General features: G+C 45.2%; 1 protein-coding gene across 1 annotated transcript; it reads right to left on the bottom strand.

Annotated features, from left to right (window-relative positions):
* Positions 1-9,977: 9,977 nt before the first annotated feature.
* LOC103798983 (b(0,+)-type amino acid transporter 1-like) lies at positions 9,978-12,602 on the bottom strand (the record flags this gene model as incomplete). The annotated part of the gene is made up of 3 exons (XM_009071274.1): positions 9,978-10,211; positions 11,975-12,062; positions 12,478-12,602. Coding segments are annotated over 3 exons (447 nt in total), but the record flags the coding sequence as incomplete, so codon positions are not given.
* Between the last annotated feature and the right edge of the window lie 1,432 nt (positions 12,603-14,034).

The raw sequence follows: 14,034 nt of genomic DNA on the forward strand, positions 1-14,034 counted from the left end.
GGGACAATTTCAGTGCCAAGCACAGGGCTGTGTGTGGCTCAGCAGGTGCACAGAGAGCACTCAAGGGGCAGTGACATCCTCCTGCTGAGAAGTGACAGAGTGGCTCAGGTCACCTGAGCACATCCTCACACCCAGCACCCATTCCTGGCAGCCTCCTCTCTCCACCTGGGGAGCTCAGTAGCAGACAGCAGGGCTACAGAGGAGGCCAGGAGGCCCACCTGAACCTCCCTCCAATGTCATGGTGGAGAGAAGATCTGAGATTTCCACCCCTAAAGCAGCACAACACTGCAGCACTGGTCTGGCATGGTGCGCTCCCTGTCTCACTGCTTTGGGGGCTGCAGGCACTTTGGGGCACAGCTCCTGTCACAGTGCCTGACTTCACACAGTGGCTCCAGCCTCAAGTACCATCTCTAGCTACTGCTCATGAAGCACATAAGAAATCATACCAAATAGTGCAGTGATGGGTGGGAAAATGTCTGGTTTCTTTGGTTCATAATACACTCAGTTAATCTTCCCCCTTTCTTCCACCCCTTCACCTTGGCTTCCACCAAATAATATTTTTTCTCTTTCTATTTGTTAGCTCCAAAACTGAGCCCTCCCCAGCCAATGGCATTGTAGGCTGTGGTGTTGTCCCTGCTCTGACAAAGTTCTGGCTCTTCCATCTCTTGGTCTGTCTCTCCCAGTGACTCCAAAATGTCATCCAGGTTCACCCACCTGATCAGTTCTCATTTCTTCCTGCTTCTCCTGACTGTTTCTGCATTCACCACCAGGAAATATCTGAATGTTTTTTTCAACAAACCTCAAGACAGCCAAGTCTAAGCCAAAGCCACCCACACAAAATGCTGGGATAGTGTCCTGGACAGCACAGATCCTCCAAAGAGAAGATGGTCAGGGTCCCCAGGACAAAATGGGTTCTAGGGCAGTGGCTTGAGGAAAAAAAGATAATGGATCATAACCCTGGAAAATTCACTGCTCCAAGTAGTAACAAAGAAACTGTGTCATTATCAGGTCAAAGTAATATCATAATTTTCAAAGTGCTTTTAGAAAATTAATTAGCTATAGTTAATATCTCTCATGACTCTCACCACATCTGCCCAGGATATTGTCAGAGCTGACAGCCAAAGTTTTTGCCCTTTCTGACTTTATTTTCTATATCCTCTTACAAACTAGAGCAGATATAGTGCTTTTACATGTATTCTTTGCTTTACAAGCTGTATGATATGGGTTAAATATCTCCATTTCTGCTTGAAGCTGTACTGATATAAGATATCTCTCTGGCTGCTGACATGTCATGAGCATGGATCCAGATATTCCTTATAGGAGATGCAGGGGAGGGAGATACATCCTTGTGGACAAGCTGAGCTGGTGGACTGATAGCTTTGTCTTATTTCAGTCCCAGGAGGAACGTGCTCCCCCTCTCTCGTCTGAGGAAATGTTGAAAAGGGAGAACAGAGTTTGTTTGCCAGACCCATATCTTCTAAGAAAACACTCCTGGAGGTAGCACTGTCCCACAAAGCATTTCCATGGGTCACACTTTGCAAAGCCCATTGAACTCCACAGTAGCTGGGGCTCCAGCCTTTAAACTGCATCCACTGGAAGCACACATTATTCTTCTGCACATTTCACACATTGTATGGTGAAGTTATGCTGAGATGGTCTCTGGCAAAGAGTTTAATTTTTGAGGGGACTTCTGAATATGTCCTAATTCACAGCTACAGCTTCTCTGTGGTAGGGACCAACACATCATAAATAAATGCTAGCTTTCTTCCATCAAAGCTCCAAGCTATAGGAAAATTGTATCCGATCCTTCACCATTTTCCCATGTGTTTATCCATTTGCACTCACCTTGAACAGCAAAATGAAAAAGTCAGATTCACTTTGTGCTCAGTTACACAACTTGAGCCTTGAGTTTTACCCTGTGGGTTTCCAGCAAGTCCTGAGCTCGGCTGGGCAAGGTCCTGCCTGCTCCAGGAGGCAGCTCCTTGCTTTCCAACCAACTTTGATCTCAAGATGAGACAAAGAGCCAGGTTTCAAAATGTGTTACAAAAGCACCTCTAGGGGATATCCAACTCCAGTATGAAAGAATTTCATCTGAATTTCCAACATGGCAGGGGAATGGGTATGTTTTGAATACAGCCATGAATAATTCAGTTTTCATGAATTTGCCTGACTTCACAAGGACCCGTGCTGATTTCAGCCTGATAAGCTGCTTTCCTTTCTAGCCACTACTGCTTCAAGCAAAAAAGCCAGGGTCCCTGGGAGAATTCCCTGTCCCAGGGCAGGAGAAGTTGCTGCAGCCCAAGAGAAGTATTCTTGATGCAGTTCAGTGGATGGCTCTGGTGGGTGCTGGAGCACCAGTGCCTGGGGTATGGTCTCAGGAGCAGAGAGACACAGGGACCCGAGGACCACTGCTGTGGAGGGCAGGAGTTTTTCCCTCTCTCCGTTTCACTTCCAGCAACAGGACTGCCCTTTCCCTTCCTCCAGAGCTGGCATCTGTCTGACCACAGCCAAAACTGATTGATCTCATTCTCCTGCCCCCAAACGAGCTTTTCTGTGATGTCAGTAGATGGAGCTGAAGGGTGGTATCACAGGGCAGGTCTGGGTGGTCAGGGACTGGATGGGGTTGCCCATGGCAGCAGGGTGACACAACTCCCTGGCCAGAACAGATCCCTTCCTCAGGCTCTGCTGCACACCTGAGGGCAGCTCAGCTGTTCCATCCTGCCCTGCTGCAGGCGAGGGAGAGGCTGATGCTGCCTCTGGATGAAGAGATCTTCATCACCTGGCTGCCACTGATACCTGCCAGCACCACTGTCCGCTGTGATGTCACCTCCCTTGCCCTCGGCTACGGGGACCCTCTCACCTGCCATAGGGACAGCAGCCCAAGGGACTTGTCTGAGCTTAGGGGAGACCTTATTGCTCTCTACAGTTACCAGAAACAAGTTGCAGTGAGGTGGGGGTCAGTCTCTCCTCCCAGGTAACGAGCTGTTGCTTGTTCTGTTGGACAAGAGGAAAGGGCCTCAAGTTGCTCCAGGTGAAGTTTAGATCAGATATCAGGAAATATTTCTTCACTGAAAGGCTTGTCAAGCTTGTGAAGCTTGCTAAGATTGCCCAGGGAAGTGGTAGAATCACTGTCCCTGGAGGCATTTAAAAATGTGTAGATGCGATGCTTAGGGACATGATCCAGTGGGGAACTTGGCAGTGCTGTGTTAACAGTTGGACATGATGATCTTGGAGGTCTTTTCCAACCCGAATGATTCTGCGATTTTAAGATAGACAGGGTTGAGCTGAGGTTTCAGCCCACAGCTCTGCAATGCCCACCCTGCCTACCTCTCTCCCCATCAGCCCCATCTGTGCTATGGCTATTCCCAAACCCTGCCCTTTGCCCACATTTAGGTGTCCTGAGTAAAGTATTTTGGTGTTGTCTGAGGGGTCTTTTGCGTTATAAATCTGAGGAATGTTCTTTTTGGCACAAAGTAAACTAAATGAGAATGAAAAAACAAGCAGGGGTTTGCTGGGCAGCTTGGCAGCTGGGGGAGACTGGATGGCACAATCCTTCAGGAAGTTGTTGAAGGCTGCAGGAGATTTTTAAGGACCATTTCTGCTCCCACAGTGGCTTGGAGTCCATGCAGCACCAAGGGAATTAAAAGTCACCATATGTTTCTTCAACCACAGTCATGCTTGTGCCTGGTACATGGGAAGTGTGGCAGGAACCTGCAGCAGAGTCTGATCAGAGCTTTTCATCTCACTCCAAGGAGCACAGTTCTCTGCAGGCATTGGGGATCCCAGGGACCCTGATCCTTGAGATAGCTGGCAGCATCATCTGGACATGCTCAGATACAACCAGCCTCCTCTGCCTTTTCTCACAGTGAGTGAGGCATAGCTCCTGCCTGCAGGGTGTCCACATGGCCCTGATGGACTGGGATCCATCTGAGGACACCAAAGATGTGGCTCAGCTGGTACAACTTACCAGAGTGGCCCTTCAGTGAGAATTAAACCCTGCCTATTTTCTGCAGGCTCTGCATGCTTAATACAGATTGGAAGTAAAAGGGGCTGCTTGGCCTAGGGAGAAAGAAGACTGTTGGCATCGTTTGATCCTCCTGCTTCCTCTTCAGTGAGATGAGATGATTTCCTTCTGTTTACAAACATGAATGAACTGAACTTCACAACAGCTCAGCCAGGCTGAATTCTCATTAGCCTCCTCTTAAACAGGGTGGGATGTGAGTGGAAAGCTGAGCATGCAGAGCCCTGGAGTAAGGCCACAGCAAAGGGAGGAGGACAGCAGGACCAATAGTCTGAGAGATTCCTGGGGCAGCTCTGGATCCCTAATTCTGGAACTGGGAGCAATGGGGCTGTGGTGGTACCCCTTGTGTCAGGGCTCATACCTTCTGCTGGAAATCTGTATGCATTCTGGTGCTATCCCTTCAGAAGAATCATGACCTGTTGATGAAGTTTGGCAACCACAGACTGAGTAATGGGAAAAGTCAAAATACTGAACTGTTGCTCTGCTTTGGTAATGACACATATATCCTGTGGAAAAAAATAGATTGTGAACTAAAGAACAGGTTCAGAATGTACAAACAGAAAGGAAAGCAATCACTGCTGAGCAAAGAAATTTTATTCCGGCATTTCAGAGCTTCCTGGCACTTGTCTTTGTTGTTTAGGTGCTGTCCATGTCTGGATTTTACATAGATAATTCAGACACACAAGCCAAGGCCTGCAGATACAGGAATTCTCTTTCAATCTAGTTCTCGTTTTCCCCGTTCTCAGCTCACCCATTGCCTGTCATCTCACTGCATGGAAATCAGGGCACTGTCCATGAAATTAAACAATAAGAACTAATGACCAACCTTTAGAAGGATAAGATGATCATTTATCTGCCACACACTCAAGCCAGAGAGTTCACTGTCTCTGAGGACAAATCTGACATGGTAGCTTGATTCTAAAAGCAGATGGGCCATTTCACTACCCATTAGTCTCACTGCTAGTTCACAAACCTAAGACCACCCATTTATTGTATGCCCCAGAGTCTGCATCCTTTTTTGGCAAAAATCACTCCTTCATGAGGAATGAGTCACACACACAAAGACCCTGACAATATCCAACTAACTAGTCAATAAATGGTAAAGTGCAAGATATAGATCCCTCTGCACTGCTAGACTGAGTCATCCTGTTGCTGGATTTATCACAGCTTAGTCAAAGTTTCTAATGTGAGCACCAACTACATAAAATAAGGGTTTGCCATTGCCTTTGACTGAGTCAGGTGAAGCACTTAGAAGCGTGTAGCTTTACAGAGCAAGCTAAGGCTACATTGGTGACTTGACAACTGGTCAGCAGCTGGTAATAGGTATCATCAGAGTTGGATGTGAGGCAAATACTGTTCAGTATCTTCATGGACAACCTGGTTGATGTGACAAAATGTGCTCTCAGCAAATTCACAGGTGGTAGTAAATTAGGGGAAGTGGTTGACAGGCCAAATGGTGGAGCTTTGATCCAGATGCACCCAGAGAAACTTGAGGATTAGGTCAGCAATTGCATCCTGCAGTTCAGCAATGAGAGGCATGAGTCCAGCCTCTGGTGGAATAACCTCATGTGCCAGCATAGGCTGGGGCTGACTGGCTGAAAGGAGCTGGGGTGACACATAGTAGCCTACATTAGTAGAGGTATGGTCAGCAGACCAAGGGATGTCAGTGTCTCTGTAGACTTGATACCTGTGAGGGCACACTTAGAATGTTGCATCCAATTTTCAAAGAATCATAGAATCATGAAGGTTGGAAATGACCTTTAAGGCCATCAAGTCCAACCGTCCACTTAGTACTACCTGACCCCTCACCAGTTCAGAAGGAAGTGGAGGAATTGGGGAGGGTCCAGCAGAAAGCTCCCAAGACAGTCAGAGGCCCTGAGCACATTACCTAAATGAAGAAGCTGAAAGAATTGGGCTTGTTGAGTTTGGCAAAAAGAAGAGGCAATGTAATAGCAACCTACAGCTCAATGAAGGAGAGTTACAAAAAGGATGGGGCCAATTCTTTGGCAGTAGCAGATGATACAGTGAAGGGCAACAGCCATGATCTGTGGCTTGAGATGTTCAGACCGAACATCAGGAAAATTTCACTATCAGCAGGGCAGTGCAGAGAGATGTGGGCTCTCCATCCATGGTGTTTTCCAAAACATGCAGAGACAGAGTCACAGGTGACCTAATCTAGTGCGGAGAATAGTTCTGCTCCAGGATGGGAGTTGGACTAGAGACCTCCAGAGGTTGATTTCCACCCACACTGGAATGGTCTGTGATTTCCAGAGCTGGCAGTGTTTATTTCATCTCTGAAAGTGGGAGCTCTACAATCAGTGAGATGTCCTGGAGCACAAGTTAGCACTGCTGAGAGGCTCCAGTGAAGCCTCCAGTGTGCACCAGGAAAGAGCAGGAGAGACTGAACACCAAACCCTCTGCACTGGCAGAGAACTGGTAAGATAAACCCAGCCAATCCAAGCAGGTGAACTGTGTTTCTCCAACAGAAGAAAATTATAGTCATTATGGATTCTGCTCTGTCCCACCCAAGGGGAAATTTCTTCTCAGCCGCAAGTGATGACAGTCACTTAAACTCGGCCATATGAACAAGGCTTACCAGGTAATCACCAAGGGAGAATTTTCTGTACTGTCTCACACACTGGACTGTTCCTGACTGTCCCAAGGTGTAGTTCATCTCTGACGCTTCTGAGGAAGTCAGGAAAAGGCCCAGAATATATTCAGCTTTGTGCAGCAAGGTAAAACTCCCAGCTGGTGGTTGCAGGTTGTCAGCCAAAGGATAGGATTCAATTATTCTGAGCATCTTGAGGTGAAGTATAGACCTTATGATTGTCTTGAGGGTGATACTGATAATCCAGCTTTCCTCTGAGCCCATGAAGAAAGGGGCCAAGCACAGCTCACAGGGACCTGGAGCTTTGGGGACAGACAGGACCAACGTGGTCCTGTACAACCATCGTACGACCTGTACAAGTGGCAGTTACAGAGCTCTATCTGCTGTCATGTTGTCACTGTGCTGCAGTAACAAAAGGTAAGGACATGCTGCCTCTTCCTGACACTTCTATTGTAAATGCCTGATGAAGGAAAAAGCGATTCTGATTTGCATATGCTGGGGTTGAATAGAGATGCAATCATTTTGAAAAATGAGTGTATGAACATATAAGCACCCACGCATGAAGTTAAACCTTCCGACCAAGGAGCGATGAGTCTGATGCTCATTGTTTATGATCATGCAGTAAAATTTCTATAGAATTGTTTTCTTGGGTAAAAACAAAAACAGCCACATCAACTCACTTCATTGTAATGCCCACTTTATTGTAATTACTTTGCCATTCTCTGACCTTTCTGCATCTTGTTTTGGCATTATAAACACCTGTGCTTGCAAATCCTGGGCCACATAAATAAAAAGAACATCTCGCTACAGTAATATCTATAGAAAATGAGATTGGTGCAAAATATGATGTAGCTTTTCAGCTCCCCTGTATTCAGACACAAACCAATTAACAAATAAAGGCTATTTATCCAAAGTGCTAAGTCTTTTTGTGTTCATTGTTATTGTTCATATCTCACAGGTGCACAGGGAGAAAGAATGAGCTACATGGTAACATGCTTGACTGGAACTTGGGGAAACAGTCATATTTTCCACATATTTCCTGTGTGGCTGAGCAAACTATTTAATCCTTTCATCTTCACATCATCTATAGTATACTACACCCATTATATCAAACAGCTGGAATAACTCCTGTTCCACAAGAATTGCATGCAGACAATACCAGCCCTGATTGTACTTAGGTATGCAAGCATAGATTACTAAAGCACCAACTACTGTGCATGTCTAACCTTTAAATAAGCTTTTAAATTCTCACTTTCTAGATATGGACTGTAGATGGAATCATAGAATGGTTTGGGTTGGAAGGGACCACTCATCACTAGTCTCCACTTCAGAAGAGCACAGCCCCCTGTGGTAGGCTGCATAAGTGCGTTTTTTTGAAAAAAATACTATAGTCAGAGAAATCATTTTATCCTCATTTTTAGATAAGTAGCTGACATGAAGGTCCTTTAAGAAGCTTGCCTGACATCCGATGAAGAGCCTGGGACAGCGGTGAGAAGGTAACCTGGAGCTCATCAGTCCTTTAAGCACACACTCTCCTTCAAAGTATACGGGGAAGGAAGATAAGGTGGCATTCCAAGAATTTTTCATTGTCATAGGATTTAGGAAAGAAAATTGTTCCTTCATTGGCCTTTGTTGATAACTCCAGTAAAAACACTAAACACTGTTTAAACACTGTTTAAGCTAAGGATTTAGATGAGCAGCTACTGGCCTATCCTATTATCATGCCTAACACTTGGAAAAACAGACTCTTGTTGCATCCCTGTAGCTGCTGGTATCACCACTCAGAGGAACAGGAGGGGTGGCATTGCAGAATGAGACTGTAATCAGATACACAGCTCTGAGATGGGATGGAAGAGGATCGAGTGACCCTGTTCCAGGGCTGCAGCAGCATTAGGTACAGATCTGTAGAAGAATGCTGACAGAAAGTTGACCTGAGTAACTTTCAGTACTTTAAGATATAACAAGACATTTTAAGGACTAACTTCAAGACCTTTTTAGCCTCTAACAGGACAGGTCTCATCCAGGAACAATCTGGACAAATGGGAAGAAAACAGCATATAATGTCTCTCTTTCCCCAAGAACAGGAGAAAAACAGTTGAGCCTCAAGGTAATGGGAAACAACAGCAACATCAGTGTGTCAGGTGTAGGTGAGAGCACAGCCCATAACTTTTGTGCTGTGCCTTTAGAATCACATAAATTGGTGGAAATGGCTGTGTTGGAAAATGTAAAGGAACTGAGATCTCACCACATTCCTCCACACAGCTCCATGGTTGTACTGCCCTCCTGGTGAAGAAATTTTCCTTAAGTCCAGTCTGAACAGCTCCAGCCACAATTTGTGGCTGTTGCCCTTAGTTGCCACCCCCAAAAAGAGCCTGGCTCTATGGCCTTCACAACTCTATTTTGAACACCAGGGCTCAATGCTGGATGATGTATGATTTCAGGTGTTGAGTTTTAAGGGGCAGAGTATTTCCTAGATCTGCTGGCCACAATTGTCCTAATGTAGCCCAGTATGTGGTTTCTTTAATTCCCAGGGAGAGAGTCTTGCTGGCACATGTGCTCTAGAATTGGGTGGGTTTTTCCTCACTTTGTCACAAGATCTTTGTCTTCTGGGGAATTACAGGAAAAATATTGGGTGACTGTTGGGACTTGAGTGATGTCGCTTGTGTCTTCACCATGAATGGATGGATCCTAGATGACAAGTGCATTCTCAACCGAGTAAACTGACAGAGCTTTAAAGCATTTCTTGTCTCATGTCCAAGGTTTTTCTATGGGAGATGTGGGATTATTTCTGAGACATAGAAAAGACAGCTGTGACTATGCACCTAGGACTTGAAGATGCAAGGTCTTCCCAGAGCAAATATCTGAGTGAAAAAGTGGTTTTTTGCTGTGATCATGGTGAGCCCATTCTTTATTGATCTGAGAAGCTCTGTGGTCACATTGGACAGAACTAGGTAGAAATACTTAAAGGCATTGCCAGGAATGGCTTAGGGTCACAGCCTGCTATAGGAATAATATTTCATTGTCAGTCTTTTGTTGCCTATTAGCTTGAAACATAAGAGCTGAGATTTTGACAAACAGCTTTTCTTGGGATGGAAAATACAAGAGCACTTATTCCTTTGGAATCTGTATATAATCTGCCAAGGCAGAGCTGAAAATGAGAAAAACATGTCCCCAAAATTTTAAGGAAATTTCAGGAGTCATGGCTATAGTCCATCTCAGCTGGAAAGTTTAGTGTCACTTTCATTATACTCATTCCTCCTTACAGAAGAATGTTTTCTGAGCCTTGCAAACCAAGGTGCTGGGATAAACCATGAAGGACAGGCAGCCATATGCCAGGAGGACATTATCTCAGTTTGCATCCCTGGTGGTCGGAGCAACTTCCAGGAACAGCTGGAGGTGTAAAGTGAGTGTCTGTAAAAAGCGAGGGTGCCGCTTGAAGCGAACCAGTGGGAAATAAAGAATGATGCCACTGAAAATGAACAGGATGATGTAGAGGATCTCCATTTGGGGCTGATCAATGATGGGAGCTAACACCAGGTACACAGCTGCCATCAGCACGATTATGGGGATGATAATTGGGACCTGTGAAAGCAAAACATCAGCATAATGACTCACATAATTCTGGGCTGCTGAGGGTCTGGACAACTGTAAAACTTCTGCAGGGTTTTTAGACGAAACCTTGCTGTAACATGAGGTTTTACCTAGAAATCCAAATTAATCCAGACATCCTGTTTCCCAGCCCAGTCCCACTCCAAGGCTGAACATCTCCACAAGAGCTACACCACCACCATGCACCTTATCCCCTGTTCTTTCCTGCCCTCTTAGACCTGAAGATGCAAAGTACTGGTTTTAGTGCCAGGTCTCTTCTTGCTCTCCCTACCACTTCGCACGTAAAAGCTGAGCTGTGGACAAAGCACAGAGCAGCTGTGTACTAATCAACCATACCTTAGAACCCTTGGGCGAAAAGGTTTTTCCATGTGTTGACAGATGGATGGGCAATCTCAGAGGCACTTTCTATAAGCTTGGTCAGAAAGCATTTAAACTTAAACTTGAAGCCACCTTCTCTCAAAGGCTAGTGAATGCACAAGATAAAATGATTGCACAAAAAGATGAAAAACTGAATGTCAAGGCTGGGATTTTCCCTTTTTTTGTGTGCTTTTTGTCCAACACAAGAGCACAGATTTAGACCAAAGGAAATGCTGTTCACAGTTACCTGTGAGAGCATGGAAAAAACCTGCTGTTGGCTTCATCTGCCTTAGTGGGATGCTCTAGTCTGCTCCCTCCTCACTGTCTTCTAACACTTTTGGCAAAATGCTAACAAAAATGATTGTTTTCAAACCAAGGGCATAGGTTGTCAGTTGGCGTGGAACCTTCAGATATGAGCTGCTTCTAGTTAAGGAAAGAGTCAGGTCATCAAGCCAAAGGCTGTGGCAGGCTGACATCCTCACCAGACTGGCCAGAAAGACTATGAGAGTTCTATACAGTGTGTGAAACACTAATACAGAAACAGGACTTCTTTTCTTCAAAGCCCATTCAGCTAACATGAGTGAATGTGCTCACCCAGCATCCTAATTTCAGGATAGAGTCAGTGACTGGAAGGCTTAATTGAGCACTGCTCCTGTACTTTGTACAAGGCCCCAAAGGACACTCAGTACTGCTTTGCACAGCCTGTCATCTAGCTCCTGAAGGAACCCCATGAAAACTAGGATGTTCATTCAGCTTGTCTAAGGGAAAAGTCACTGTCCTCTTCACAGTCTCATGGATCCCTGTGATCTTTTCTATAAAAATACTTCCCTCAGTCACTGAGGAAGCACTGCAGGTGAGCTCAGTGATGGCATCAGGGTGAAGAACATGTGACTCCTGATTTGCTGCCTCTTAGGTGTTCTGTGGGGAACAAACCTGCCCTCTGGCTGTCTCAAAGGACTTGGGGCATTCTGGCTGAGTTACTTTTCCTTCTGCAATTTTCTTACACCTGGGCTACCCTCTGAGGAGTGTGACCAAGGTCTGAGAGCATAAACAGGTGACTGCACTGTTGTTCAGAATCATCCTTCATTTACCTCAAATCTTTTAGAAATAAAAGAAGATAAGGTAGATATATTTTTCATAGTGAAGGGGCAGTGCATTATTAGCTTACCAAGACAGAGAATTCAGCCTTGACTTATGCCTGTATATTCACACTATCTCACCCCTTGTTGACTTTGCTGAGACAAAACTTGAAATTAAAAAAGCAAGGTCAACCACATTAAATCTGTAAGCAACCAGTGCTCACTCTTTTTTTATAATGTTCTCTTAGTCATTTGGGTAATATAGGAAAAGGGTTTGAGGGGTTTGTGTTCTTACTTCACCTTGTAAGATCTTGGCAGTTCTGGTTTCTTGATTTTTAAATACAGGAGCCCAGAAATAGTCATGCCATAGAAAAGCCATGCTATAAAACTGGAAGAAAAAAAAAAGACAGCATTGCATTGGGGTGAGATCATCCAGGAATGTCAGGCCTGCCTTGAAGATCCCAGATGTTCATATCTCCAATTAAAAAGGAGAATATTGTCATAACTTTAGTAGTTGTTCCATTCATGTCCTTTCCAGCACAAACATTGAGAACTTCAGAATGATCTGAATATTACAGATTCATTTCAATATGAGGATGAATCACATCCAGTTAAGTCTATAGTGACAGAAGCCTTCATGCATTGCAAAGATGCTGAGTCCCAGGTTCTTTATTTTCTTTCTTCCCTCCTCCCCAATATTGGTTAAAAAGCAGGCTCAAAACATATTGAAAGAAAATACTTATAAAACAATGTCAAAACCCAGGAGCACAAGAGATGCAATCAGAGACACTACACACACATACCTGAAAAAGTTCACAATACTGGTGAAACTTCCTGATATTACCATTATTAGAGACATTGCAGATGTAAACAGCAGAGCAGGGGAGGGCGTGAGGCATCGCACATGAGCCATAGACAGAATGTCTGGCTGAAAACCAAAGCAAAAGAGTGTATTGTCACATCACATACTCAGAGGTCCTTACTCATCCCCTCAGCTGCTAGTGAGAGCTCTGCCCACAGCCAGAGCCACTTGTAATCAGCAAATAAGCATCGTATAAAAGCAGTTCAACTCCAGGGAGTGTAAACACAGAAACGTTCCTCAAGGGTATTGTATCATGTCTCACTGATTTCATATCAAATATGCTCAGTTTGGGCAGGCAAGATGAGGTTCTCAAGCCACCGATGTGACAGACTAAGGCTGAGTCAAATCAGAGCTTTCCCGACCATCATCAGGACCTTGCACATTGTCCCACTGTTCTGCCCTCTGTCATGTCTGTCTGGGACTTAACTTCTCTTGGGATTACTGGAAAATGAGAGAAGGACTACTCCTGAAACATTTAAGCAACTAACCACAAAATTAAATCAGGATTTGTTTCAGAACATGGAGAGGATTTTCAGCCTCCTTGCTGTTTCTTTGGGAAATTTTAATGAGAAAGGCTGCTTTCTTTTTTTATTACTTTGTTTTTAATTCCCAACCAAAATATCATGCAAGGATTTCTGCTAGAGCTGAGTGTCTGAGAAATGGCATAAGCATTCAGCTCTTAGTCTGGTATGGTCAAATTCAGACCATTTGTGAACTGCTTAGCACAGAGCTTGCCACAATACAGCAGGCACCGTCATCAGTGAGAGAAGTTGTGGAACCAGTAGCCACCAACACAAGTAACCACCAAAACCAGCAACCACCAGTCCAGTCATCTCCACCAACCTGGTCATTCCTACACATAAAAGATTCCCTGCCATGAACCAGGCATGGTTTGGGTTGAAAGGGACTTTAAAGAACATCTAGTTCCAACCCCACTGCCATGGGCAGGGACACCTTCCACTAGACCAGGTTGCTCAGAGCCCTATCCAGCCTGGCCTTTAACACTTCCAGGGATGGGGCATCCACAACCTCTCTGGGCAAGGGAGCCGGAATGCCAGATAATGTGGGAAGAACCAAAGAAGCAGAGAGGTCCAGGAGGAATACAACATGCCTGTTCAAAATGGAGGAGAACAAATGCAGCTCAGCCTCTTTTCTCCTCTTTTTGGAGAAGTGTGGGTAGGTGTGTGAGGGGTGTACCTGTGAGCGAGGGGTTCCATATCAGCAGCTGGAATGGGGTGCCAACCTCAGGAGCTTGTATGCCCAGATGTCAGCAGCTGGGAGCCTGAAATCCAAGGGCAGCTACTGGGAAGACTGAAAGCCTGGGCCCAGCTCAGGAGCCAATGCTGTACACATGTTCCTATATACATTTGCCACTAACAGATCCCTGATCAGCCAGAGAGGGCAACAAGATGGGCCCTCAGTGCTGTTAGTGCTAGTGCTAGTGTGAGTGCCAAATGTGTCTGTATGTGTCTGTGTGCCCTGCTGTCTGCCTATGTAT

Source organism: Acanthisitta chloris, unplaced genomic scaffold (genome assembly GCF_000695815.1).
Source record: "Acanthisitta chloris isolate BGI_N310 unplaced genomic scaffold, ASM69581v1 scaffold8273, whole genome shotgun sequence".
Taxonomy (NCBI): Eukaryota; Metazoa; Chordata; class Aves; order Passeriformes; family Acanthisittidae; genus Acanthisitta; species Acanthisitta chloris.